The following is a 25,762-nucleotide window of genomic DNA, read 5'->3' as shown; positions in this document are numbered from 1 at the left end:
TTACAAAAGAAAAGTTGCCCTTGCTATTGAGATGAATGGTAATATTATTTATTTATTAATGATATATGATTTCATTTCTAATCCAGTAAATTGATTTCACAAAGTACTAGCTTAGAGCCTACCTTCAGAAAAACCACTACCTACCTGTGTTCTTCCCTTGAGCTCTGACTCACCCTTGTTTTATAACAGATGCTGCAATGTACAACAATTCGGGAGCCCTGCCCACATCGCCTGTGGCACCCACAACCTATGGTATGTGTTATGGAATTCTTCGTTATAAAAATTAAGTTGAGACCTTCCAGAGGATGAAGAAGAGTGGAGATGTGCAAAGGCCTGACTGTGTAGGAGGCTTGATGCAAGGTGTCCTTGGATGAAGAGTCGCTCTGGAAAGATAGGACAGTCCACATCCAAAGTTAATGGCCCAAACTCACTCCCTTCCCTGCTGGTCCATGTGCTTCTGCAGCTGAGGCTGAGTCGTGAGTTGTCCCAACAGCTTCTTGGAAGTGTGGGACACGTGGAGCAAAAACAGGGAGGGGGATGTGTCTAGGTGACACCCGCTGTAGGGATCTCAAGGAAAGAATGGAAGTCTATGGAACAAAAAGCTAGTCTCTCCAATTGCAGGGAAATATGGACAAATGTATCCATTGCTTCAGACAGCCACTGGCTGTATAAGTCAGCAATCTGGGAAATGCATAATCATAGTGTAAAGTCCAAAGCGGACTCTCAGCTACCCTGGCATGTCTCAAAGAAATCACAGTGAAACTGGTTCTTCACCTGCTTTACATGAGGTGAGATTAGAGGCCAGCAGACCCAAGCCATGGTATGAAGGAGCGAACTTTCAGGAAGAATGGAAAGCCTCTCCATTATCCAGTCTAATACATGAAGAGGAGGAGGCTACTGTCCCATGGATGGGGACTGTAGGGTATAGGAGCAACGTAATACAAGAGTAGCAATACCAAGTGTTAAGGTGACATATTGTGGAATTATCTGAAGGAGCATGTTCTGCCTTCTTATCTCTGGTCCAGGCCTTTCCTTGCCTTGTGAGATAATACTGTTCCTCATCTTTCCTTTCGTGGTTACAGATCCAATGCTTAAAGCTGATGACAGCAATACTCGAATCCTGATTGGCTGCTTGGTAGCCATCATCTTCATCCTCTTGGCCATCATCGTCATCATCCTTTGGAGGCAGTTCTGGCAGAAAATGCTGGAGAAGGTGAGGAAGTGCAGAACAATCAAGACATAGGAAACTACTCCATACTTTCCCGTGCTGCTCTTACCCTGGGAGTAAGAGGCAAATCACAAAACTATGTAAATGGTTAGAAAGATAATCAAGAGGCATAGGAATAGAAAAGCTAGGGCTGAAAGGATCAGAAAAGAATAAGCTAAGTCCAGTTTCTCATTTTTAGGACGGAGATTTTGAAACCTCCCTAGAGAACTCAAAAACTTTTTTTTTCTTCCCAACACATTTAGGCATCTCAACTTAGGCATCTTCCTGGAAGATTCTGATTCACTGGGTTTTGGGTGGAGTGTCAGCATCTGTATTTTTAAAAACTATAAAGTAATTATTCTACAATTAAATTAATTTAAAAAGTTAACAAGCAATTCTGATGCATAACTAATACCTAGCTAAAATTTCTGATAATGCTGTTCCTTTTGTTTTTATTGCTTGCTTGTTTTTTGGTGTGTGTGTGTAGAAAAATATCCAACATCATTAATATCCAAGCCAAGTTTCTTGCAATTCTATTCCAACTTCTTTTTGTACTTGAATGTTATGGCTATACATCCTCTGAATGCCTCCTCAGATTCATTTTGTCTAGGCCCAGTGATCTGTATAATTTCTACTACATTTGTCTAACACTTTACAGTCTACAGAGACTTTTTCCATGATTCTACTTGAACCTCATTGAATAATGGTGAGTTGGGAATAGTAGTTATATTTAACTGTTTTTCTGGTTAAAAAATGTGAAGTTCTCAGTGCCATTAATATCCTGTTTTTTATGCTGGTTCCAATTGAAATTTGTTGTTCCAGTCTTGAAATTTGTTGACTTCTTTTCTTCTAAACTATATACATTCCACCACGGGTAGACTGGGGCTTCCCAATGGCGCTAGTGGTAAAGACTCTGCCTGCCAATGCAGGTGACATAAACAGATGTGGGTTCCATCCCTGGGTCACGGACATACCCTGAAAAAGGAAATGGCAACCCACTCCAGTATTCTAGCCTGGAGAATCCCATGGACAGAGGAGCCTGGCTGGTTACAGTCCATAGGGTTACAGAGTTGGACATGACTGAAGCGACTTAGCACACATGCACGGATAGATTATCTATGACTTCTTTTGGGTTTTTTAGACCAGATAGCAACTCTGGGCACTGTTGTTAAGTGTGTGATATTCTTTGAGTTTGCTGATGATAAAGTGTTTCTGCCTTTGGCCATGGGCATTGTCCCTGGTCTATGAGCTCAAATGGATGTGGGCTGTGACAGGTCACAGGTGCTCTGGGTTGTGAGACTTTGAAGTGCCCATTGAGGGCTGGGACCGGGAGGGAGGGTAATAATGCCTGATTGTGTTCATAGCTTCTGTGTTTGGAGATGGGCTCTCAGAGGAGACTAGTGCCTCTGTGGAGTACATACCAGAAGGGGTGAATGGACTGGAACCTTCTGGGTGGAACAAGAGGAAGGGGCTAATATCAGAGAAGTGAAGGGAATGACCCAGACAAGCAGCCTGCAATTCCTTCTGAGCTGTTACACACTTAGGCCCTGAAAGACTTAAGTTTACTTTAAGGTTTTTAGGCAGGAACATTTCACAAAAGAGAGGATCTCTTTGCTTCCCACAGGGACTTCTATCATGAGTCTGAAAATACTTTGAGTAAATTAAAGCTTTCAATCTATAAATAGTGACTGAAGGCTGAAAGGTAGAATCCACAGAGAGCTCACGCACTGGCATGATGAGGCAACACCAAAACCTTTCTTCTTTTAGAGTGCTGAAACACACTGAGTATCTAGATTCCAGGGAGAAGGCTAGCAAAGAGTAGTGGTGGAAGAAGCTGGTGGTCTGAAGATTCATTGGAAAGCTTGATGCTGTGCTCTTATTGAACAGTATGTTATGACAGCATTTTTTTAGTTGGGTGGAGAATCTGTGTTCTCTATTCTATGAGCTGTTTTTCTCTGCACCAGAACTTACCACTCTTCTCTGAGTCTTTCTTCTGAAACCTACTGGAATATATTCATGGTCTGGGACAGGAATTTGGGGCTGGAGACTCTCTAGGTAAAAGGGAGATTAAACATTTTGCCTTTGAATATTTATCTTGGTCCTTCAAGAAATTCTTTCTATCCCTGTACATCCTGAGTGAGAAAACTCAAAAACACTCTGGAATAACACAGGATTTCTCCTTGAGGGAAGGATTTTTTGTAGAAGACCCTTAAGCATATATTTATATTCCCAATACATTACTCAAGGTAGCTTTATGCTACAGCGTTATTTGCAGGATACTTATAATGGTGTCTTCAATTCTCTCTTAGAGAGAGTCAACCCATATTTATTGAGTACCTACATGTGCTGGGCTCCACACTCATTTTTGAGGACCTATCAGCCTAGCTTATGGAGCAGACATCTCAATTTCTCCATTGTGCACCCAAGGTGTGTTTGCTGGAGTAGAACATTTCACGTGTTTAAATCTAAAGAGTCACATATATTTAGATTATGAGAGTTCATTTTGAAGGAGCAGGCAGGCCATATTAGATGGAATGCAAGAACAATTAGCTGTTTAATTCTTCTTATTCCTGTGTTAGGTATAATTTGGGCTTCCTGGTGGCTCAAATGAAAGAATCTGCCTTCAATGCAGGAGACCTGGGTTTAATCCCTGGGTTGAGAAGATGCCCTGGAGAAGGGAATGGGAACCCATTCCAGTATTTTTGCTTGGAGAATTCCATGGACAGAGGAGCCTGGTGGGCTACAGTTCAGGGAGTCACAGAGAGTGGGACATGACTGAGCTACTAACACACACACACACACACACACACACACACAGGTATAATTCACCTCAGTATCCCTAGACATGTAGGGATACTTTCCTTTCCTATTTTGTAGTCATTTTATTTTTGGTTAGTAGAAATGCAGGATAAAGAGAGTATTACTCTAACATACAATGCCAGAGTGATCAGGTGAAGTGCAGATTCATCGTATTACAACACATTTGTTGTGTTCATGAGCATTTTAATTTATATCTACATGAAATCAAGTGGTTGAATGGTGTCAGGAAAACCCATTATTAATAGAACTTGTCATCACCGACTCGATGGATGTGAGTTTGAGTGAACTCCCGGAGGTGGTGATGGACAGGGAGGCCCAGCATGCTGTAATTCATGGGGTCACAGAGTCGGACACGACTGAGTGACTGAACTGACTGGCTGAAAATGCTAAGATTGACATTCTTTGATTGGTTATTGATAGGTTCCTACAGTGTCATGTGAATGATGCTTATAAGTACTTCAATGGGAGTTAATGAATGTTGGCAGTGTAGATATTTGGAAGTCAAATTCTTCCTTGATGAAATGAAAGATTATTCTAAATTTCTACAGTGTAGGTATTTGTGGAACCAGGCTGTATCCCTGTCACTTGCATTGCTTCTGGAGTTTGAGTATTAAAGAATTATTTTCATCTGAGTGGAAGAGCTGGCTTTAAGAAGAGGAGGGAGTGATGATTTCTTTTGTGCCAACATGCCTCTCTCCCCTTCTCTTTTAGGCTTCCCGGAGGATGCTGGATGATGAAATGACAGTCAGCCTTTCCCTGCCCAGCGAATCCAGCATGTTCAACAATAACCGCTCCTCATCACCAAGTGAGCAGGAGTCCAACTCCACTTATGATCGCATCTTTCCACTTCGCCCTGACTACCAGGAGCCATCCAGGCTGATACGAAAACTTCCAGAATTTGCTCCAGGGGAGGAAGAGTCAGGTGAGGATGAGGTGATGGGCAGAGAATTGAGGGACAAAGTGTATGAAGGTGTGACACAATTACTCCTGCTCAACCAAGTCTAGTTTAGCCTAGAGAAGTCCACCTTCTCCTGGGAAGTCCACACTGTCTTTCTCTGCTACTTCTACTCAAATCTCAGCTTCTCGCCTCTGCTACTAATAATAGCAGATGTTTGGAAGGCCCCACATGTTAGAAGAAGAAAACAGATAAAATGTGTTACTAAAGTGTTAACACCGGAAGAACCTAAACAGCCCAACTAGTCCAACCTTCTCTTTTTTCATAAGAGGAAAGTAAGAAGACTCAGATAAGGTACTTACTCAATATCAAACACCAATAGGGGTAAATTCAGGACTAGAATCAAACTTGAAGAAAAAACAATGAAGCTAAAGACATCCTAGAATCCCCAGTTTTTAGTCACCTAGATAATTGTGTTGGGCATCCCTGGTGGTACAGACAGTAAAGAATCCGCCTGCAATATGAGAGACCTGGGTTTGAACCCTAGGTAGGGAAGATCCCTTGGAGAAGGGCATGGCAACCCACTCCAGTATTCTTGCCTGGAGAATCCCCATGGACAGAGAAGCCTGGCGGGCTACAGTCCATGGTTGCAAAGAGCTGGACATGATGGAGAGACTAAGCACAGATAATCATGTTATTTAATTTTTGTTCATTTTTCTTTGGTGAATGATGTATTAGACTCATATATGATTTTATTACAAAAGTAAATATCTCTTGCCTTCTCTCAGTAAAAGCATTGCTTTGGTAAACAGTGCCAATTGATTCCCATCCCAGTGTTTTTTGAAAAGGGCTGCAGAGTGACATCAGAAGGAACGCTAGGGTCATTGCTGAGACTAAGAGCAAGTTTTCTTTCCATAATATCAGCAACCAAAGGTGACCCACGTCAATAGGAGAGGACTGATGGTGTTCAGGAGGGAGGTCACTGGAAAAGTAGCAGGACTGACCACGAGGGCAGAGGCTTTTCAAGGGAGTCTTTCCAAAGGAAGAAAGGACACTAATGTGTATTTACCACTCAGTTTAGTTCAGCTCAGTTCAGTAGCTCACTCGTGTCTGACTCTTTGCGACCCCATGGACTGCAGCATGCCAGGCTTCCCTGTCCACCACCAACTCCCAAAGCTTGCACAAACTCATGTCTATCGAGTTGGTGATGCCATCCAACCATCTCATCCTCTGTCATCCTCTTCTCCTCCTGCCTTCAGTCTTTCCCAGCATCATGGTCTTTTCCAATGAGTCAGTTCTTCACATCAAGTGGCCAAAGTATTGGAGTTTCAGCTATAGCATCAGTCCTTCCAATGAATATTCAGGACTGATTTCTTTTAGGATGGACTGGTTGGATCTCCTTGCAGTCCAAGGGACTCTCAAGAGTCTTCTCCAACCTCACAGTTCAAAAGCATCAATTCTTTGGTGTTCAGTTTTCTTTATAGAAAGATTTCTTTATATTTACCACTCAGTGGATAGCAAACTTTGATGGAGCATATTGAACTATGGGACTTTCACAGAGATAACAAGAAAAGAGATATAATTCTTTTTTTAGGCCGAGCCTAAGTAGCTTACCTACTTCCTGAAGGCTAAAATATTTCTCCTCGTATTTTAATGTGTTTTAAAGTTAGGCTGTCTTAAGCTAGATCATATAAATTTAATCAAAGTTTTAAATCCCCAAAATAGGTTGTTTACATCAGTGATCATATCTTAAAATTAAGAAAATATGCTGTTAAATCCTAAAACTTTAATACTCCCACCCTAACTAGTATAGCCAGCCTTCCTAGAGCTTCACTGCAATTCCATAAGTTTAGTCAAGGAGATTGTTAATGATCATGTAGCACGAGGAGAAGGGTACGAGATAAAATGGTGACCTGTATTCTGGAGGCCATAAGGAAGTCTCTAGAGGAACCATTGTCCAAGTAATAATGTCATAGATAGACTGGGGACTTTATTTTTGTTTTTTACTTTATTGTAATTGGAAGATAATTACTTTACAATATTGTGATGGTTTTTGCCATACATTAACATGAATTGGCTACATGTTTTAGCCTTCCTGTCAGATTTTCTTTCCTAAAGAGATCTCCAAAAATGCTCCATGGGATGAAGCTCATTGTCCTTGTCTTCCCAGGCTGCAGTGGCGTTGTGAAGCCAGTCCAGCCCAGTGGGCCCGAGGGTGTGCCCCACTACGCAGAGGCTGACATTGTGAACCTCCAGGGGGTGACTGGAGGCAACACCTACTCTGTGCCTGCCGTTACCATGGACCTCCTCTCCGGAAAAGACGTGGCTGTGGAAGAGTTCCCCAGAAAGCTCTTAACATTCAAGGAGAAGCTGGGTGAAGGCCAGTTTGGGGAGGTGAGCTGATTCTTGGAGTGGAGTCTCCAGTCCTTGGCAGTTCAGAGGAAGTAGTTGAATAAAAATGACGTGTAGGGCAAAGTGGCCCATCTGGAGTGGACTCACACGGGACGTGTCCTCTGGCCATCTCTCCTCGCGTTGTCCTCTATAGCGGTCCCCAACAGTTTGGCACCAGGTGTCATGGAAGACAGTTTTCCATGGACTGGGGGAGGGGGTGGCGTTGGCATCCCCAAATCCCAAGTGTATTACATTTATTGTTTACTTTATTTCTATTACTATTATATCAGCTCCACCTTTAGATCATATACACATTCCTGGAGGTGGGGGACCCCTACTCTAGAAGACTAGTATTGGGTCAGTCTCATCTTTGTCAAATAGCTGTGGAATTCCTGGGAATTCTGATTTCTATACAAGAGTTTTTAAAGCAGGAAAGTCACTAGACTTAGAGATCCTAAAATCATCCAATATTTTCTAAATATTTTACAGTAGGTTACAGAGGGTGGGGACCATAAGATGTGATCATCTTTTATAAAGTGTCCAAGAACATCCTGCTATTGGATAGCCACTTTGTTTTTTTCCATTTTAATGGGAGTTACATGTAAAATGGTCAAAAACAACCTCGCCCCTGCTTTTAGTCCCAGAGTCAGCCACTAGGGAATAAATCACTAACCAAGATAAGGAGAACACTCGTCTCAAATGCCCTCAGAGTGATGCATGTAATATTTGACTTTTCATTCTTACAACAGTCACATGAGCCTTCTGAGAATTCAAAGCAATGATTTAAGTGGCAACAGAAGCTCTTCAACACCACCATCTAAACTCCAAATGTAACTTGGTTTCCTAAGCGTATGGTACTTGTTTCCAGCATGGGTGCCATGCTTTAACCTTGTGTAGGTTTGGTGGTGGTAGAGGAAGAAGGGCCCATGGCATTCATTTATGGTGTTATGTCCACTCATTCTGTCTCCTGAGTTGAAAATGCAGGCTTGTTATACTGTTACTGACACGTAGGTGTTCCCGATAATGCTAATTCCATCCTAAGGGATTACCTTAGAGAATAAAATACCTTATGTTTTGTGCAATCTTATAGCCAAACTCCCTTGAATCAAAGTTGAAGGCATTTATACAAGATGACATTTTATAGTATAATAAAATAATACTGTATTTTATAGCTGTACTAAAATAGTTATAGATTCATTCACATATTTAATATTCCAACCAATGTATATTTTTTATAAAGCAGTAACATATCACATTAGCTTACCATTAAAAAAAATCAATTATTTGAGTCAAAGATATGCTACACATAGCTTCTTATTGGCCTTTTGATTATTTTGCCTGAGTTGTAAGAGTTAGTTTATCTCCAGGAAATGCCCAGAAAGAGTACTGAGACATCTTCAGGAGAAATGATGATGCTGAGACTAGATGACTTTTGTCTAGGTTCATCTCTGTGAAGTGGAGGGAATGGAAAAGTTCAAAGACAAAGATTTTGCCCTAGATGTCAGTGCCAACCAGCCTGTCCTGGTGGCTGTGAAAATGCTCCGAGCAGATGCCAACAAGAATGCCAGGTCTGTGGTCTACATTTTGAATTTTCCTTTATTTGTTTCATCTTCAGGATCAGGGATACTCTTGGAAACTTCTGAGCAAATTTCTTTTGAGATGAGAAGGTCTGTGAGCTGCTCATATATCCACTGTTGTGTTTTAGATTTCTGATGGGTCAGTAATTCTCATCTTCATTCTCATCTCCTTCTAAAACAAATGTACATTTTCTGTTAGATCTGCTACATATTTACTTCCTAACCTCCTTTGCACAGCACTGTGCTTCCCAACCTACACAACAGTCTGACATTCCTGAATGTCATTACCTACCCTTGCAAACTTTTCACAGTCACACACATCTTTCTTGCTAAGCTCCTGCCATTCTCCTTTTTTCACACTGAATCTCTATTTACTTTCTCATCCCTTTTTTTCTCTTTTATGCTCCTCTTCGTCTATATCCAGCAACCCCCCAAATGAGAAGCTACCTCTACTTGGAAAAGTACCCATGGACCTCAAAGCAAAAGGATCCACAGTCCTTTAGCAGTTTTCCAAACTGGCTAATAATCTCTTGGATCCTTTACTACATAAATTGCAGTTTCCAGCCACACTCCGTTGTTTGACAGCCTTTCCATTACAGTAATGGTGAGTTAATCCTCACCCAGACAGGCATGCTGGTTGAAAGCTGATTGAATGTGTCTCAGGAAAATCTGCACATCTGGGTAACATATGCATTTCTTCATTTGTGTTGGCTTGATTTGTCTCACTGATGTTCAAATTCAGAAAAAGTTTAGATTGCTATACCTCAAATTATCATAAATTTCAAGAATGGTGATAGGGTTTTATTAAAAGTCTTGCAATTGGCAGGATGTGGCATGAAGAAGAAAGTCAGGGGAACAGAACTGTGGCGGTTTTGGAATTTTAACTGTGAGAATTTCAATCTGAAGGATACTAATATGAATGAAAAGTGATATCCTTAGGTCCCATTGAAAGAAAGAATATTCCTGATATAAATATTAGCCCATGATTAGAGAAGGTGGCAAGAAGAAAGGAAAAAAAAAAAAAAAACTATGGGATGTGACAAAGCTTTTACCCGTTAAAAACATTTTTTTTTAATAATGTTGTATTGGTTTGTGCCATAGTTATACATGTATCCCCTCCCTCTTGAGCCTCCCTCCTTGCTCACTGTTTTTTGGTGAGGTGTGGTGTTCCATCTGTGCCCACTCCAATTAAGCAACAATGGATGGCTTAGGTTGTGTGCCCTCCCAAACCATGGACCCCCTTGCTTTGAGATTGAAGGAGGAATGAAAGAGGAGAGGTATTGAAACCATATTGATTTTAAGGATTTTATATTGACTGGTATGACTCCCAGTCCAGGATTGCTAGAATACTCCTAGGAGACATACAACATGTCTATTCCAATAGTTTTGATAATGTGGTCTAGTGGTTTCACTCCCCCAAATATTGCTACTGGGAAGGTAGCCCGCTTTGTGATTCAAGGGTGGTCATCACCATCTACTCTAACAGCTATTAGTTTTGGCCAAGTGAGTACTTCTTGTGAAATGACTGCATTACCACCATGAACTTTAAACCACTCAATTTTGAAGAGGTTACTAAATGTGTGTTGTGATTGTCTGCTGGTACACTCTGCATTCAAATAAGCCAGCATGGGGCAATAAAAAATTATCAGATAAACCAGAGGATGGTTATTCATTTTCATTAAAAAGTGCCTTAGCTTTATTTATAGAGTGACTCCATAGCTTTTAAAAAAGGGAAAGACCCCAGTGCACTTAAGATATAATTTTCAGTTGAAGTTTTAATTTTTAAGACTAGTTTTTAGTAACCTACATTTGATTTAGCAAATATTAATCACATGAGTTTGAGTGAACTCCAGGAGTTGGTAATGGACAGGGAGGCCTGGCATGCTGCGATTTATGGGGTCGCAAAGAGTTGGACACGACTGAACGACTGAACTGAACTGAACTGAACTGAATCACTTTCTATGGCAGGGATTTTGTTGGATACTAAGGGTACAAATGTGAATGTCATGGTCCATATGCCTCCAAAATTACAGTTGAATAAGGGTTTATCATACTCCAGGATGAGTAGAATGAGACAGTTTCCAGGAAGCAATTTCTCTGTTCTTACAAAGGTTATCCAAAGGAAAAGAAAACTAGTATAATGGGCAGGACTAGACTTTGCTGTGCCTTCTCCCACTTCTTGATTCTAACTCTGGCAACCTCTGGGTTTATCTACGTATGTGTCCTTCAAAGGAATGATTTTCTCAAGGAGATAAAGATCATGTCCCGGCTCAAGGACCCAAACATCATCCGTCTCTTAGCTGTGTGCATCACTGAGGATCCTCTTTGCATGATCACTGAGTACATGGAAAATGGAGATCTCAATCAGTTTCTTTCCCGCCACGAGCCACCCAATTCTTCCTCTGCCAGTGTGCCCACTGTCAGGTAAATAAGCTGAGTCTTCCATCTCTTTCCTGGGTTCCTGAGACAAAGATGGGGAGCAGGGAGCTTTAAAGTTCATCATTGTTCTTGGATGGCAGGGGATGTTGTTGTTCAGTTGCTAAGTTGTGTCTGACTCTTTGCAACCCCATAGACTGCAGCACGCCAGGCTTCCCTATTCTTCACTATCTCCCAGAGCTTACTCAAACTTAGGTCCATTGAGTCAGTGATGCCATCCAGCCATCTCATCCTCTGTCGCTCCCTTCTCCTCCTTCCCTCAATCTTTCCCAGCATTAGGGTCTTTCCCAATGAGTCAGGGGATGTTAGTGTGCAGGGAATAACAGAGCAGCTGCACTTTGGGGGAAAGCAGAGATAAATGAGGAATAGAGAAGGGATGCTGAGGTTGGAACCCCAGTTTTTTGGTACCAACTGTAGAGTATGTACCTTTCATACCTTTCACAGCTTCTTGTTTCCAGAGGCTACTTTCTCTCTTCCTTTGTATTTCCTCAGTTATGCCAACCTGAAGTTTATGGCTACCCAGATTGCATCTGGTATGAAGTACCTTTCCTCACTTAATTTTGTTCATCGAGATCTGGCCACACGAAACTGCTTAGTGGGTAAGAACTATACCATCAAGATAGCTGATTTTGGAATGAGCAGAAACCTATACAGTGGTGACTACTACCGAATCCAGGGCCGGGCAGTGCTCCCGATCCGCTGGATGTCCTGGGAGAGCATCTTGCTGGTGAGTTTCCTGTTTTTGAGCTCTGCCCTAGCAACCAGCACATAGGCAGGTACACAGGGCACATAGAGGTGCGCCAGAGACAGCGGGAGACAGACCATGAATAGACTTTAATGTTTTCTCTGACCTGAGATGACTTACTTTGGTGCTAATCATTATTTTTTAACACTTGCCTATTTCTGCTGATAAAATGTAAAATGCTTACTATAGAAAATTTGGAGAGAAAGGTTAAAAATATACCTGGATTGATAAGAAATTTAGTATGATTTTTTTTAATCTCTACCCTTCCCATATTATTGATCTTAATTTGGGGTATTAAAATTTTGTCATTTAAAGAACTGTTATCCACACAAAATATTTTTTGTATTAATTTCATAACCATATTTCTAATTAATTATTTTGTTTCTATGTCAATGATTATCATCATTTACTTTTTAAGTTCCTCATTCTTTGCTTTTGTAATTTTTATTCAGCTCTTGGTATTCTGAATCACAAGTGAATAATTCTTTTTCCGAATGCTTCTCTTCTCTGATCATGCATATTTGAGGCAATTTATGCCACTTGGTTTTATGCCACTTAGCTGATTTATAGAATTATTAAACTTTAAACTTTTACTTCCTACGATGCTGAATACATGTAATTTTGTCTTTTGTCGTTTAATATTCCAGAAAAAAGCCTGAAAGCAATCTAGTTTTGTTCATTTATTGTTAATCTGTTTGTTTCTTGTTCATATTCTTGTAGGATTTGTTAATTTTAAAATAAAGATTGTATAGTCATCCCTTTTCTCTCACCAAGATAACCACTATTAATATTAATATTCTACTGTATTTCCTTTGATGATTTTTTCTATACATGTATCTTTCTTAATATATGTATTATGTATATAAAATTATTTTACATATTGGGATGATACTATGCACATAAAATTCTCTCTCATTGGCAGTAAGTATTCTCCAAAAACATGATTTTAATGGTTATATAATACTCCATTATAGATATATCCTGTAATTTAATGTCATAATAATTTGGTATTTTCCAATTTCCTTCAATTATAAATAATGCTGTAAGATATACCATTTTATATAAATCATTATAAAGATTTTTATCATCTACATAGGTGAATCACATATTTTACCCCTTTCTAATGTTATTATTAAGCTTTGCTACCTTTAAATGTATTTCATGGTGTTAGACCGAGATTCAGAGGGTTTTGGTCCAACTCTCAGTTTTTCTATTATTAATGGTCTTAAAAACCAGGGGATTTTAGTAAACCTATGTTGTCTCACTTTTCTGATGTAAAAAGTAGGAATAAATATTATCTACTTCAGCACTGTGATTATTGAATAGAACATGTGCAAGTATTTAATGGATGTTGACTGCATCTGAATCTCACTGAGAGCACTTGTCAGTCTATCGTCCAAGACTGTGATGATCACTGAACAGGAGCTACTTGAGGCATTCACACTGGATTCCTGTATCTCTAACACAGAGATATCTGGATCTCTTCCTGTTCTTATTTTGCCTTTCCCGCGGGCATCTACCTGCGGCTGCCCTAGATCCTGGACTTTGACCTTCTAACTCTCAGCTGGAGAGTCAGGTAGCTTATGGCCACATCCTCTTCAGTCCTTGGATCTCATCTGCAAGAGAAGCAGACCTCAACAGAGATCCCGAGGGTGAGAGACGGGTGGAGGCTGGCATTGAAACAACTTCCTATTGTCGTTTTCAGATTCCCAGTGCATATCTTGGCAGTTCCAGTATTCCTTGCCCTGCATAGTGAAAAACTCCATTTTATGACAATCTCTCTGCTCTTGTCGTACACAGATTATTCTGACTTTCTCTTCTTTTCCTTACTTAAACAGGGCAAATTCACCACAGCAAGTGATGTGTGGGCCTTCGGGGTGACTCTGTGGGAGACTTTCACCTTTTGCCAGGAGCAGCCCTATTCCCAACTGTCAGATGAACAGGTCATTGAGAATACTGGAGAGTTCTTCCGAGACCAAGGGAGGCAGGTGAGAGCTTCTGGGGGTGGAGAGATGTGGCCTTGGGTGCTCCTGAAGGTGAGAAAAGGATAAGTTCTGATTTAACAGGATAGGCCTGAGCTGGATGATAGTCATTTGTCATTAATTATCCAGGTGATGTGAAAGACCAAGGTGGTCCTCCCTAGGCATCCATACACTCTACTTTATCCATGGGTCAACCCGCTGGCCCTGGGGAGCATGAGGGAGTCCCATCAGGCTTCTGCATAACTCAAAGGTGGTGGTGGTGGTGGTGGTGGAGTCACTAAGTTGTGTCCTACTCTGTGCGACCCCATGGACTGTAGCCCGTCAGGCTCCTCTGTCCATGGAATTCTCCAGGCAAGAATACTGGGTGGGTTGCCATTTACTTCTCCAGGGGACCTTCTTTACCCAGGGATTGAACCTGGGTCTCCTGCATTGCAGGTTGATTCTTTACCAACTGAGCCACCAGGGAAGCCCAAGTCAAAGATATCAGGAAATAAATCCTGTGTCTCATATCTGATCTGTTTCCTGGTCTAGGCTGTACAGCTTATCTTTGTGGTTGAGGAACATAAGAATAAAAACATAAGCTAAAAGTGAATAAGGGAGTTATTAGCATTTGTTAAAAATTTGGTTTGGATTATTTAAAAATATTTCTCAACTTACATGCCTAGAGACCATCAAGTGCATCCTGGCTTTGCTGTTCCTGGAAGGCACCTCTGGGCCCAGATGTTGTGGCCTCTTGGGACTCAGGATAAGCTACTAAGCTGATAGGGGCTCCAATTCCTAGTTAAGATATTCCAAGATTCCTTGGGATAACTCAGTGTCTAAAGTTCCTGTGAGATGTGGGATTGAAAGCTTGCTGGTGGCTGGAGCACTGAGCCCCCACAGTGACTTGGAGTGTGGCATCTCAGACAGGAAAATCATAACAGTTGAGGAGCGGGAAAAGGCTCTTGAAGAAAATTAAAAGTGGATCCTCTGTGCTTAGATTAAAGCAAACAAAAGATAAGGGAATGACTAGAGTTTGTGGAATAAGTGGGTTAAAAATAGGAAGGGGGTGTCCTAGAGTTTTATTGTGATACTCTGTAGATATTTTGGTAGCAGGGGATCTAAATTATCTATTTTGGTTATGAGTTAATTGCCTTCTCATCTTGGCAAAAGATGATTTACTGCTGGGTGCGTGAGATAAGGAGTGCACCAAATAAAAAAATTGTTTTTTCTGGACTAGGAGCACGTCATGGCCACCTGGGTGACCTATTTCGATATCTCATGGCCAATTAAAGGTAGTGCGTTCAATTAGAAAGTGTAATTTTATTCATCATAACAATGATTCTAATTTCCTTACATCCTGGAATTATAGGCAAAGGGAAGAATATTTTAAACCTTTCAGTTTCCCTGATTTTATTATTCAATGACTGAAATCTCACATGCAAAAAACAATTTGTATGAGGCGAACCACCAAAACATTCAGCCAAGACAGGCATGCTTCCTCTCCCCACACTTTATGTCCACTGTCTGCTTTGCATTATATGTATTTTTTATATTAGGTAGCTTTTTACTGGAGAAGGCAATGGCACCCCACTCCAGTACTCTTGCCTGGAAAATCCCATGGATGGAGGAGCCTGGTGGGCTGCAGTCCATGGGGTTGCTAAGAATCGGGCACAACTGAGCGACTTCACTTTCACTTTTCACTTTCATGCACTGGAGAAGGAAATGGCAACCCACTCCAGTGTTCTTGCCTGGAGAATCCCGGGGACGGCAGAGCCTGGTGGGCTGCCGTCTATGGGGTCGCACAGAGTCGGACATGACTGAAGCGACTTAGCAGCAGCAGCAGCAGCTTTTTACTTAGCACCAAAAAGTTGCATATTAATTAATCAAATGTTATGCTATTCATTTCCAAAGAAAATGTTGTTTTATCATTTAATGGAAGTTTTAAATTCTAATAATCTCTGGGATTTAATTTTTCTTATTTATTTTTAACTGCTTATTTAAAGGATCCATCATGTTCACTTTTACTAAATGATGCTAGAGAGTCAAATATATTTTGACCAACTACTAAATGGTTGAATAATAAAATAAAATACTTGAGTGAAGCCAAGACCAAAGCCTAATATCACCATCATATGCTGAGTAAGCTTCTTACCTATAAGTTTAAAATATTGATAAAAGTTTATTTAATTCAACATATGAACAAACTAAGCATAATTCACTAAATTTGTATAAAAGTTTACAAACTTTAATTACTTTAAATTTTATTGTTAAAATTTCAGTATTCAAATTTTGAAAGTTTGACATTAGAATGTAAGCACGATAGTTATGCATCACTATCAGCTGCTAGATGGATTTTATGGACTCTACGCGTGTGATTTAATTTGTATTCAAACAGCATTGTTAATGTCACCAACTTGTTGAACATAGCAGATAAAGTGCAGGAGAAAACTTTTAAGTAACACAAATTTTAGAAAGAATCTTATCCTTAGGGCTCATAGCTTAGACAAATCTTAAATCTTTTATAGTCAATTAAAAATGCTTGGAAGTCTATAATAATAATTCCAGTAATTTTAAAATGTATATGACATTTTTTGTTTTCAATTTGTTTTTACAAATTGTAAAGAATTCTCCGAAAGCACTTTTCATGAAATCCCATGGTCAAAATGAAATTAAATAATTAAAAATTAAATACAGTTTTAAAAGCTTATTTTGTTTGATGTTATGAAAAGTAAAATACTATCAACATAATGAGAATTATTATGAAATATAACTTTATTTGCCAAGTTTATAAAACTTTGAAAAGGGCAAATAATTTATTTATCATTTCATTTTATTGATATCTGTTGGCTCAAAACATATATTTTTTTCTAAAATTATTTAATGAACACCCTAGATAAGACTTAACAGTTTTAAGTTTCACAAGTAGTATATTAGAGTGTCTATTATCCTGTATCCTTTATAATAGTAGTAATATTTCTTTTAAATACTTACTATTTTGTAGCCATAGTCACTTCTAACATACTGAGTTAAGGTTTGTCAGATCTTATTATATATTCAAATAGAAGCCAGAGGTATTTGCCTTTTTACTTTTTGATTAAGAATTGATGATGGAAAACTCCTTGGCATTGGTCTTAGCAATGATTTTCTGGATTTGACAACCAAAGCAAAGGCAATAAAGCAAAAATAAACATGTGGGACTACATCAAACTAAAAATCTTCCTTATAACAAAGGAAACCATCAAAATGAAAAGGCAATCTACCAAATTGGAGAAAAATTTGTAAATCGTATATCTGATATGGGTTAATATCCAAAATGCATAAAGAACTCATGCAACTCAAGAGCAAAAATCCCCCAAACCAGACAATTTTAAATGAGCAGATCTGACTAAACATTTTCACAAAGAAGACAAACAAACAGATGGCCAACAGGCACATGAAAGGGTGCTCAACATTGCCAGTTATTGGGTTTCCCAGGTGGCACTTGTGGTAAAGAACCTGCCTGCCAATGCAGGAGACATAAGAGATGTGGGTCCAATCCCTGGCTCAGGGGGTCTCCTGGAGGAGGGCATGGCAGCCCACTCCAGTATTCTTGCCTGGAGAATCCCATGGACAGAGGAAGGAGCCTGGCAGGCCAAGGAAGTGAAAATCAAAACCATCATGAGATATCACCTCACACCTTTAGAATGGCTATAATCAAAAAGACAAGGAGCAACCATGTTAGTGAGGATGTAGAGAATAGGGAAGCCTCATGCACTGTTGATGGGAATGTAAATTGGTGTAGCCACTATAGAAAACAGTATGGAGGTTCTTCAAATAATTAAAGATGGAACCACCGTCTGATCCTACCATGCATGATACAGGCTGGTCTAAGTGTGGGAGAAGGCAATATTGAAATGGTTCATTACTAACCAGCTGCAGATGTTGGACCTGTGATTCAAAGAGCTTGAGACATTTAGGTTTGGCTCAGGAATATGTCAGTATACAAGGTTTTAAAAAACAGAGGTCAGGAAATGACAGCAACACATTACAGGTAAGCAGAAGATGACCTGGAGTCAATCTTGCTGGGTGGACACAGTAACTTGCTTTGAGAGTAGAGTCAAATACAGCTCTAGGTTGGAATTCAGGGCAGGGCTGTAGAGGGGTTAAATGTACAAATGTTGGTGAATAATGTAAAGAAGAAATCCAGTCTTCCCCACTGGGGCCAGTACAGGAGAAGGAGAGCACAGAGAAAGCTATGGTTAAGAGCTACATGGATATATCCTGTGTCTCAGTGGCTCAGATTCCATTCTTAGCCAAGGAGCTAAGGTGACTAACATGCTTTCCACCCTTGCCATAATTGGCTCAACCAAGGTAAAGCTCACTGTGGACAGGCCATAACCGGAGGATTAGGTGTTCTAATCACTTTCCAGTCAAAGATGTCTTCTTGCTTCAGTTCATCTTTTGCATTATGGTAAGCAACTTAGCAGGCACACATGCACAGGATGGCCCATCAGGAAGTTTTGCTCTGCAGACTTGGAAAAGACAAAGAGAACGGAAAGGGGATTGATATGATGTAAACTTCTCGTGAAGAAGGAGAGACACCACACCCATTTCAGTTATCAAGTCCAAGAAAGTGGGGAGTGGGAAAATCATACTGTGATGCAGTGACCTTTTCTCCACCCTCTTCTAATATTCTCCTCTTTTGTTCATTTTTTGTTTCCAAAGACTTACCTCCCTCAGCCTGCCATTTGCCCTGACTCTGTGTATAAGCTGATGCTCAGCTGCTGGAGAAGAGACACCAAGCACCGGCCCTCTTTCCAGGAAATCCACCTTCTGCTTCTTCAGCAGGTGGACGAGTGATGCTGTCAGAGCCTGGCAACAGGTCCTCCTCACAAGCCCCACCACTCACCCTCGCTTAAGCCACTCCATCTGGACACTGAATGGACCTGGGAGACAGAGGCTTGTTTGTCTTTCTCTCTTTCTGTCCCTCGTCTTCCTCCACTCCACTGCCCGACTCTCTACCCCTGACACATATATACTATTTTTTACATTAAAGAACTAAAAAAGAAAAAAAAAAGCCTAGGACAGATAAAATCTAGTAAAGAATCTTACTTGATATACGTAAAGTATTGGATAATAAAGGCTAGATAATTTAGATAATTTATAAAGGATAAATATGCTCGTGTTTATGAATGTGCAGATTCTACAATGTTATTTTCCATGTCACCTTTTAAAAAGTGATTTCAGAAAGAAAAACTTGAAGAATACTAATGTCTTAGGAAATATGAGACTAGGCATAGGGAAAACACTTGGTAAGTGTGGAGAATCTGATGAAATGGTATTCAGTAACTAGTCACCTATGGTTTGATTTCCTAATTTGGCCTGTAGACATGCCTTAAACTCTGCATTTTCCTCTCCTGGCAAAATAGATGTTACATGCTTGGAAAAAACTCAACTTACTGGAATGGTTATTTTGTTCATTCCTGGGCAGGGATGAGGGTTGAGATCTATATGCATAGGAAATACAGAGTATGTACATAGGAAAGAATATTTAGTGCAAAGGTTTGTGAACAGGGATTGTTATTTAAAAAAAAATGTGCCTCATTCATGGAAGTATTCTTAAATAGAGAATGGACACAGGAAAAGAGGTCAGTGGCGGACAGGTAACAGGTGAGCTGTTCATTTCTGCAGAGGGTCCTCCCCTTACCTTGTTCAGACATTTTCAGGTATGTGTTTTAGTGAGAGCCTGATTTTGAGTCAGTACAAACTGTTGTTTCTAAATCTTGATCATAGGCCCTTTGGTTCATCTCCTCCAAAACTTTCAGCTCTTTTAATGGATGAATGCTCTATGGAACCTACGGGCTGGGGATTAAATTTCTCAGGCATAAATCTGAAGGTCATGTACAATATGGAATAGATATGTTCTGAGTGTTTCCAAAGGGTTGACTGAGGATTGGTGAAAGGAAATTACAGGGAGATTGATTTTAACTCCCTAATGAGGGAAAATATAGCCAGAGGCAGAATATACAAGGATGAATGGGCTGCCTCGAGAGGTGGGGAGTCCTTTGTCACTGAAGAGGTTGAGATACAGGCTGAAGACTAGGCAAGAAAGAGGTAGGGTTTCAGACATAATAAGTGGTTGTGGGAGATGATGTTTTATGTCCTTTTAACCCTAGGAGTTCTTGAGAGGAGCAGGTTGAGTGTGGAAGAGTCATCTGCTGCTACTGCTTGGGATTCACACTCTTGCCTTGGAGATGGTATGACCAGCAGAAAAAGAAAGCTTGAGGCTCTGGCTTCAGAATCCATGGATACTGATAACACTGTTAAATAAAAGTCCCCTCAGAACAGATTCTGAGCTTTCACACTCCATAGATCCTCAGATTCAGTAGGAAACAGGAAACAGGAATGAGATGGTCTTGAAGTCTCTTCCAGTTCTGATGTATTCAGACCTCAGTGGATAATTGAATCTACAATTGCTGCAGATTCAGTTGTCCAGTCATCTCCTGCTCTGAAAATTGTGGTCAGCAAAAGAGATCATGTGAAGAAGTCACGATAATAGTAGTAATAGGAATGCCTGCCACTGGCTCAGTGCTTTAAAGTTTATCATGTGTTTCTACATACTTTATCTCATTTGGTATCTGCAGGGCCAGACATGTTCTCATGTTCTTTTATACTTGGGACCTGCCACACACTCTGTCTTCTCAAGATCAGTAATAACTTCGTGTATTATTCATAGTTCCCCAGAGAAACAGAACTTTATATATATATATATATATATATATATATATATATGATTTATTATAACAAATGGGGGAATTGGGTTACATAATTATGGAGACTGAGGAGTTCCACAAAGCTGGTGGTGATGTACTTCTGAGAACCAGAAGGTCAAAGGTTTAAGTCCCAGTTGAGAGCAGAAGACTGATGTGTGAGCTCAAGTAGTCAGGCAGAGAGGGTAAATACCCCCTTACTTTTTTTCTTCTATTTAGGCCTTCATTGGAGTGGATGATGCCCACCCATGCTGCAGAGGGCAATCTGCCTTACTCAGCTCACCAATGAAAATATTAATCTCACCTGGAAATACCCTTATAGAAAAACACCCAGAAATAATGTTTAATCTGGGTGCCACATGTCTCAGTCAAGTTGATGCATTAAAGTTAATCTTTCCATTTCAATAGAATCAAAGGGACTTGAAATCAGGGCCTGCAACTTGTTCTCCTTGATCCATGAACATCTGGCAGGGCTACATTCAGACCAGGCCATGACTTCCCATGTGGCAAGAGGAAATATGTAATATAATTTCTCCTTCCTTTGTCTAGTATCTTTCCACTTATTTCTTTTTACAATTCTGCCTCAAGCCACTGCATTGCATGATACCATAAAAAAAAATCATGTTTAAAATTAACTTAGTATGTCTAGATTTTCCTGGCCTTGAGTCATAGAGATGATCTGTTTCAAGCAACTGGCAAATATATATTGTCGTGTACAGTTATCTTCTTCTGAGATGAGGAAGAGTCCATCTTCTGGCACTAAGACTTTTGTACTACAGACACAGTTTTAACTTCTCCCTTAGTCATACACGTTGAGTTCAGCAGCACAAATCTAAGAGAGCCATCAGGGTAAATGATCAAGGCTTAGTATCTAGAATTTAAAAGTAGGTGGACTTTTAAAAAAGAATGAAGAACTTTTAAAGAATAGAAGAATGAAGCTAGGAATTATGTAGAAAAGGAGGTAGGAAAAGGGATGAGAAACTGTGGGGCCTTGTTACCTTTCTAGGAAGTCATCCTCTTCATGATATATGTGAAATGTTTTATGTCCAGCTTGTGGTTTGGGGTAGTAGATTTAAGTTTATACTTTCGCTAGTGAATGTGGTGATAGCTAGGTCCAAATCTTGATGAGCTGTCCAGACACATATGTGCTAAGAAAAGATCTGGAGTCTAAAGAGGCACCCAAGGGGAAATGCGATTTTAATGCTATGGAAAGACCACTCGCAAGTGTACAAGACTGTATAACAAAGGGCACTGTATGAACGTGGAGCAATGAATGTGCATGTGACTGGACGGGGAGGCAGGTGGGGTTTAGAAAGGAGGCTGCATAATAAGGGGTGATAGAAGGATGGGGGAGGTAAGGGCAGCAAGACAGACACAGATGCTGCTGCTGAGAATCCATTCTGAAGCATGAAAGCCAATCTCTGAAGAGAACAGAAAAAGTAAGTGTCTTGAAGATAAAAGATAAATGTGTATGGAGAGAGAGGAAATTCTGGATGATAGAGATGATTAAAAGTAGTCATTAAAAAATGAAAAGTGAGGTGCAGAGTATGACGTGGAAGGGAGCTTTTCAGAGTTTTAAGAAAAGATAAACCCATCAAGAATATAAAAACACATAAGCAACCACCAGGGAATGATCTTTTCATCTCATGGGATGTAGGAGAGGGAGGCAGTTTGAACAGGGGTGTTCTAGACCACCTCCAGTGGCAGGGATCACATGGTGGTGAAAAGAGCTCAACTCTGTCTGAGCTGGACTTGGCTTTCCAAGTGCTGCTTTGGAAATGAAGACCAAGAGAGGAGCCGGGGAATTCACGTTAGCTCACCAGGCTCTGTCTTCCCCTCTTTGTTCCTGTCACTGAAATCCACTTTAGATAATCCTCATCATTGTTGTGCCCAGAGGAGCCACAGGGAAACACTGGGACAACAGGCTTAGGTTAAACTAGATGAAATCTTGTTTGATATTGCACCAAGAGGTACGTGCTATGTTGGAACCATGTATTTTTCTAGTCCGATCCAGGCATCCCACAAGAAAGCCATGATGTAGGGCTAAGCCATTTGTTTCAAGTAAAGAAGAACAGAAGAAAGGAAAGCGATGAAGATGTTCCAAGGAAATAGTGTAAAACAGAATAACATCTGTTTTGTCCAAAGCTACAAAAATAAATGGAGAAAATCACAGTTAAGGCTTAGAGTACTCCCAATACAGAGCTATTAAATCTTTGATCCTAAACTGAGTTTGTAGACCTGGAATTTGCCATCTTGCTCTTTTCAGTGAGACCCCTGATATCTGGCAGTGCTTATGATAGGTTTCTGAAACATGTAGACCCAAATCTAGGCTGAATTTCCTTCTGAATTAAAATTTAACATTTTTATAGAAACAGATGAATGTCTTTTCCACTTGGTAAATGTCTTAGAATGCTAAATTGAGATAAAAAGAGACTGGAATGGTTAAAGGTTTTTAGATTTCTGGCATTTTGAGTTCTCTGCTGCCGTTAGCTGCATTACTTGGTAGCAAACATATGGAGGGTAATTGTTTAGTTTATGTATCTTTTTCCCCCCCAACTGTTATATTGAAATGCTTTAAGACTCACAAGAAGTTGTGAAAATAGTTCAGAGTGGCCTTTACCTAATAGCAGGATTTCCCATTGACAACATCTTATGTAATCATAGTCCAGTTTCAAAACCAGAAAATTGACATTGGTATAAAGCTATTAACTAAACTACAGACCTTACTCAGATTTCACCAGTTGTTCACATGTATGCATTTAATTTCTGGATACTTTTAACCCTTGCTGATTTGTAACCTGGTCTTGCTTGGCTGCATCAGGAAAGACATTATTGGGATACAATTCTGTCAAATCCTAAAGAGGATATAACAAATTAATCTGTTCCTTTATCAAAAGTAATATCCTGCCTAGACTGTATCCATATTTTCTGACTAGTTCGGCTGTTCGGCATCTGAAACAATCCAAAAACAGCTTAGAAAAATCAGATAACACAAAGGACAGTAAGACCCACAGCTCACTAGCTAGGTATAGAAGGAAATTATAGATGGTTTCTGCAGTTCCTTCGAGTAGGACTTATATGGTGGCAAGGAGAGGACTTTAGAATAAATCAGTATTTTGATTAAGAACTAGGTGGCATTTCATTCTTGGCACCAGGAAGAGCTTTTGGAAGGAATAGAGTACAATGGTGGAGACTGTTATTGTGTAGTAAAACACTACTCTCGGAATATTAGAGAAGTTTCATTTACCTAAATGTCTATTCTTAAATGGAATAACAACCACATTGGACTAAATTAAGTACAGGTACAGCAGCAACCAGGCCCAGAGTTTCAGGAAGATAGGGGAGTTGAAGCTTTAGTTTTGTGGATTACAGTTTTGAGTTCTGTAATGGCATTTTTAAGCTGCCCTGTTTAAGGGTCACGAGATTATACCTGAGTTCACCTCTGCATACCCCACGTCCTATAAAGTTCCTAACACATAGTGAGCACATCATAAATATTTGCTGAATTTTTTTTTTTGAATGAATAAAAGGTAGAAGCAGAAACTTGTCAACTGGCATAACTAGGGTGAATTTAGGTAGAATTGCTTTGCTGTAATGTAGAGGGTTTATTTTCAAACGAGGAAAGAGGAAAATGTGCCCAAACTTGTACATCCTCCATTTCTATGTTTACTGATGTTGAAATTGATCTATATAAATGTCTTATTCTTTGAGGTATTCAGACAGAAATGCAAGGTTCTTCTCTGCATGGTACCCCATCAAGAGCAGGTAGAGACTCCAGCCCCAAACCCAGCTCTTTTGGAACAAGATTTTTAGTTTCTCCTGCAAACACCTTGTCAACAACTTCTCGGGCCTCCAAAGGTGAAAGATGGGAGTCCCAGGCTAGCTCGTGCTTACCCATGTTCACAATTGCATGTAAAGGAAGAATTTGTAAAGAGACTCGAGGGAAAGCACAAAGAGATAAGGTAATCACTTTTGGTGAAAAACTGTTTCTTGAAAAGAGGCTTGGAGAGAAGTCAAAGTTGATCAGATTACTACAAATGCATCAAGGGTTTGTAACCTAGCCTATTCATCTTATGTCCTTCACTATTCATGATATCCTAGTCTTCTACCCCATTGTCTGGTAACTTTTTCTGAGGACCGAGTTTCTAAAGCAATGTGGTGCACTCTTCCTATGAGGAGGAAACATCTGGGCTTTATTCTTCAAGCTTTGGAGGTTGATGTGTCTTGTCAAGGGGTAAAAATAGCAAATTGATTTTATTTCTGCTTAAAACTATCATAGTCATTCCAAAATAGAACGCATAAAAATTCTCTGTATTAGAAAAAGAAATGAGATACCAACTGTATATTTTCTTTATTTATTCTCTGTAAGTCTGTCAGGTGATAAATTGTAAATAACAATGATTAAAGAAATATGCTACTGATGGGTCCTTTTTTTCTGTGAAAATAACACTGGTTCTGGGCTTTGTTGCCATCACTCCTTATACCCTTTTTGGAGAAGTGATGGGGCATAAGGACGGAGCTGAGGGGTGTATGTGGTGTGGATGCCTTGTTTGTTGAAGGAAATTCAACAGAGGGTTATTTACATAGGCTTCTGATATATTAATTGACTGTTTATTGAAAGAAAAGCATCTTGGCCCCTGGCATAGCCAAACCTACTAGAGATTGGTGTATGTTGTTAGATTAGTCCAGTTCTAGAGAACCTAGTCCAAAATTGGGTATCCTTTACTGTTCTGGCTACAGAGTTGTCTTGTTTAATACACAGAAATTGCTTCAGAATCCAAATATGATCTGTCTCAAGACTGTCCACACATACAAAGAGCTACAAAAAACTATGATTAACCAGCATGCAGACTCAGTCTTCATAACAGACAGTAGGATGGAGCCATCCAAAACAACGTATATCTTATCTGGTCCCTGAAAAATACATTTATATTTTAAAAATTCTGAGTAATATTAACTTATCTTTTTCAGTGATGGC

At 39.9% G+C, this 25,762-nt stretch overlaps 1 protein-coding gene across 4 annotated transcripts in view; it reads left to right on the top strand.

The window, feature by feature from the left end:
• Window positions 1-25,205, top strand: part of DDR2 (discoidin domain receptor tyrosine kinase 2) — a 186,136-nt gene extending 160,931 nt beyond the window's left edge. For 3 of the 4 annotated variants that reach the window (XM_025287459.3, XM_025287456.3, XM_044944105.2), the window contains 9 exons: window positions 190-252; window positions 1,083-1,213; window positions 4,739-4,949; window positions 7,093-7,316; window positions 8,754-8,881; window positions 11,123-11,314; window positions 11,819-12,053; window positions 13,910-14,059; window positions 18,740-25,205. In XM_025287459.3, the coding sequence (XP_025143244.1) occupies window positions 190-252; window positions 1,083-1,213; window positions 4,739-4,949; window positions 7,093-7,316; window positions 8,754-8,881; window positions 11,123-11,314; window positions 11,819-12,053; window positions 13,910-14,059; window positions 18,740-18,874 (1,469 nt within the window). In that variant the 3' untranslated portion in view covers window positions 18,875-25,205. The remainder of the gene's footprint in view (window positions 1-189; window positions 253-1,082; window positions 1,214-4,738; window positions 4,950-7,092; window positions 7,317-8,753; window positions 8,882-11,122; window positions 11,315-11,818; window positions 12,054-13,909; window positions 14,060-18,739) is intronic. The other variant, XM_006076005.4, reaches the window with a different exon arrangement.
• Window positions 25,206-25,762: the final 557 nt, after the last annotated feature.

The sequence above is a fragment of the Bubalus bubalis genome, chromosome 6 (genome assembly GCF_019923935.1).
Source record: "Bubalus bubalis isolate 160015118507 breed Murrah chromosome 6, NDDB_SH_1, whole genome shotgun sequence".
NCBI lineage: Eukaryota > Metazoa > Chordata > Mammalia > Artiodactyla > Bovidae > Bubalus > Bubalus bubalis.
The sequence above is the reverse complement of the archived record's forward strand: the minus strand, read 5'-3'. Positions and strand labels throughout refer to the sequence as shown.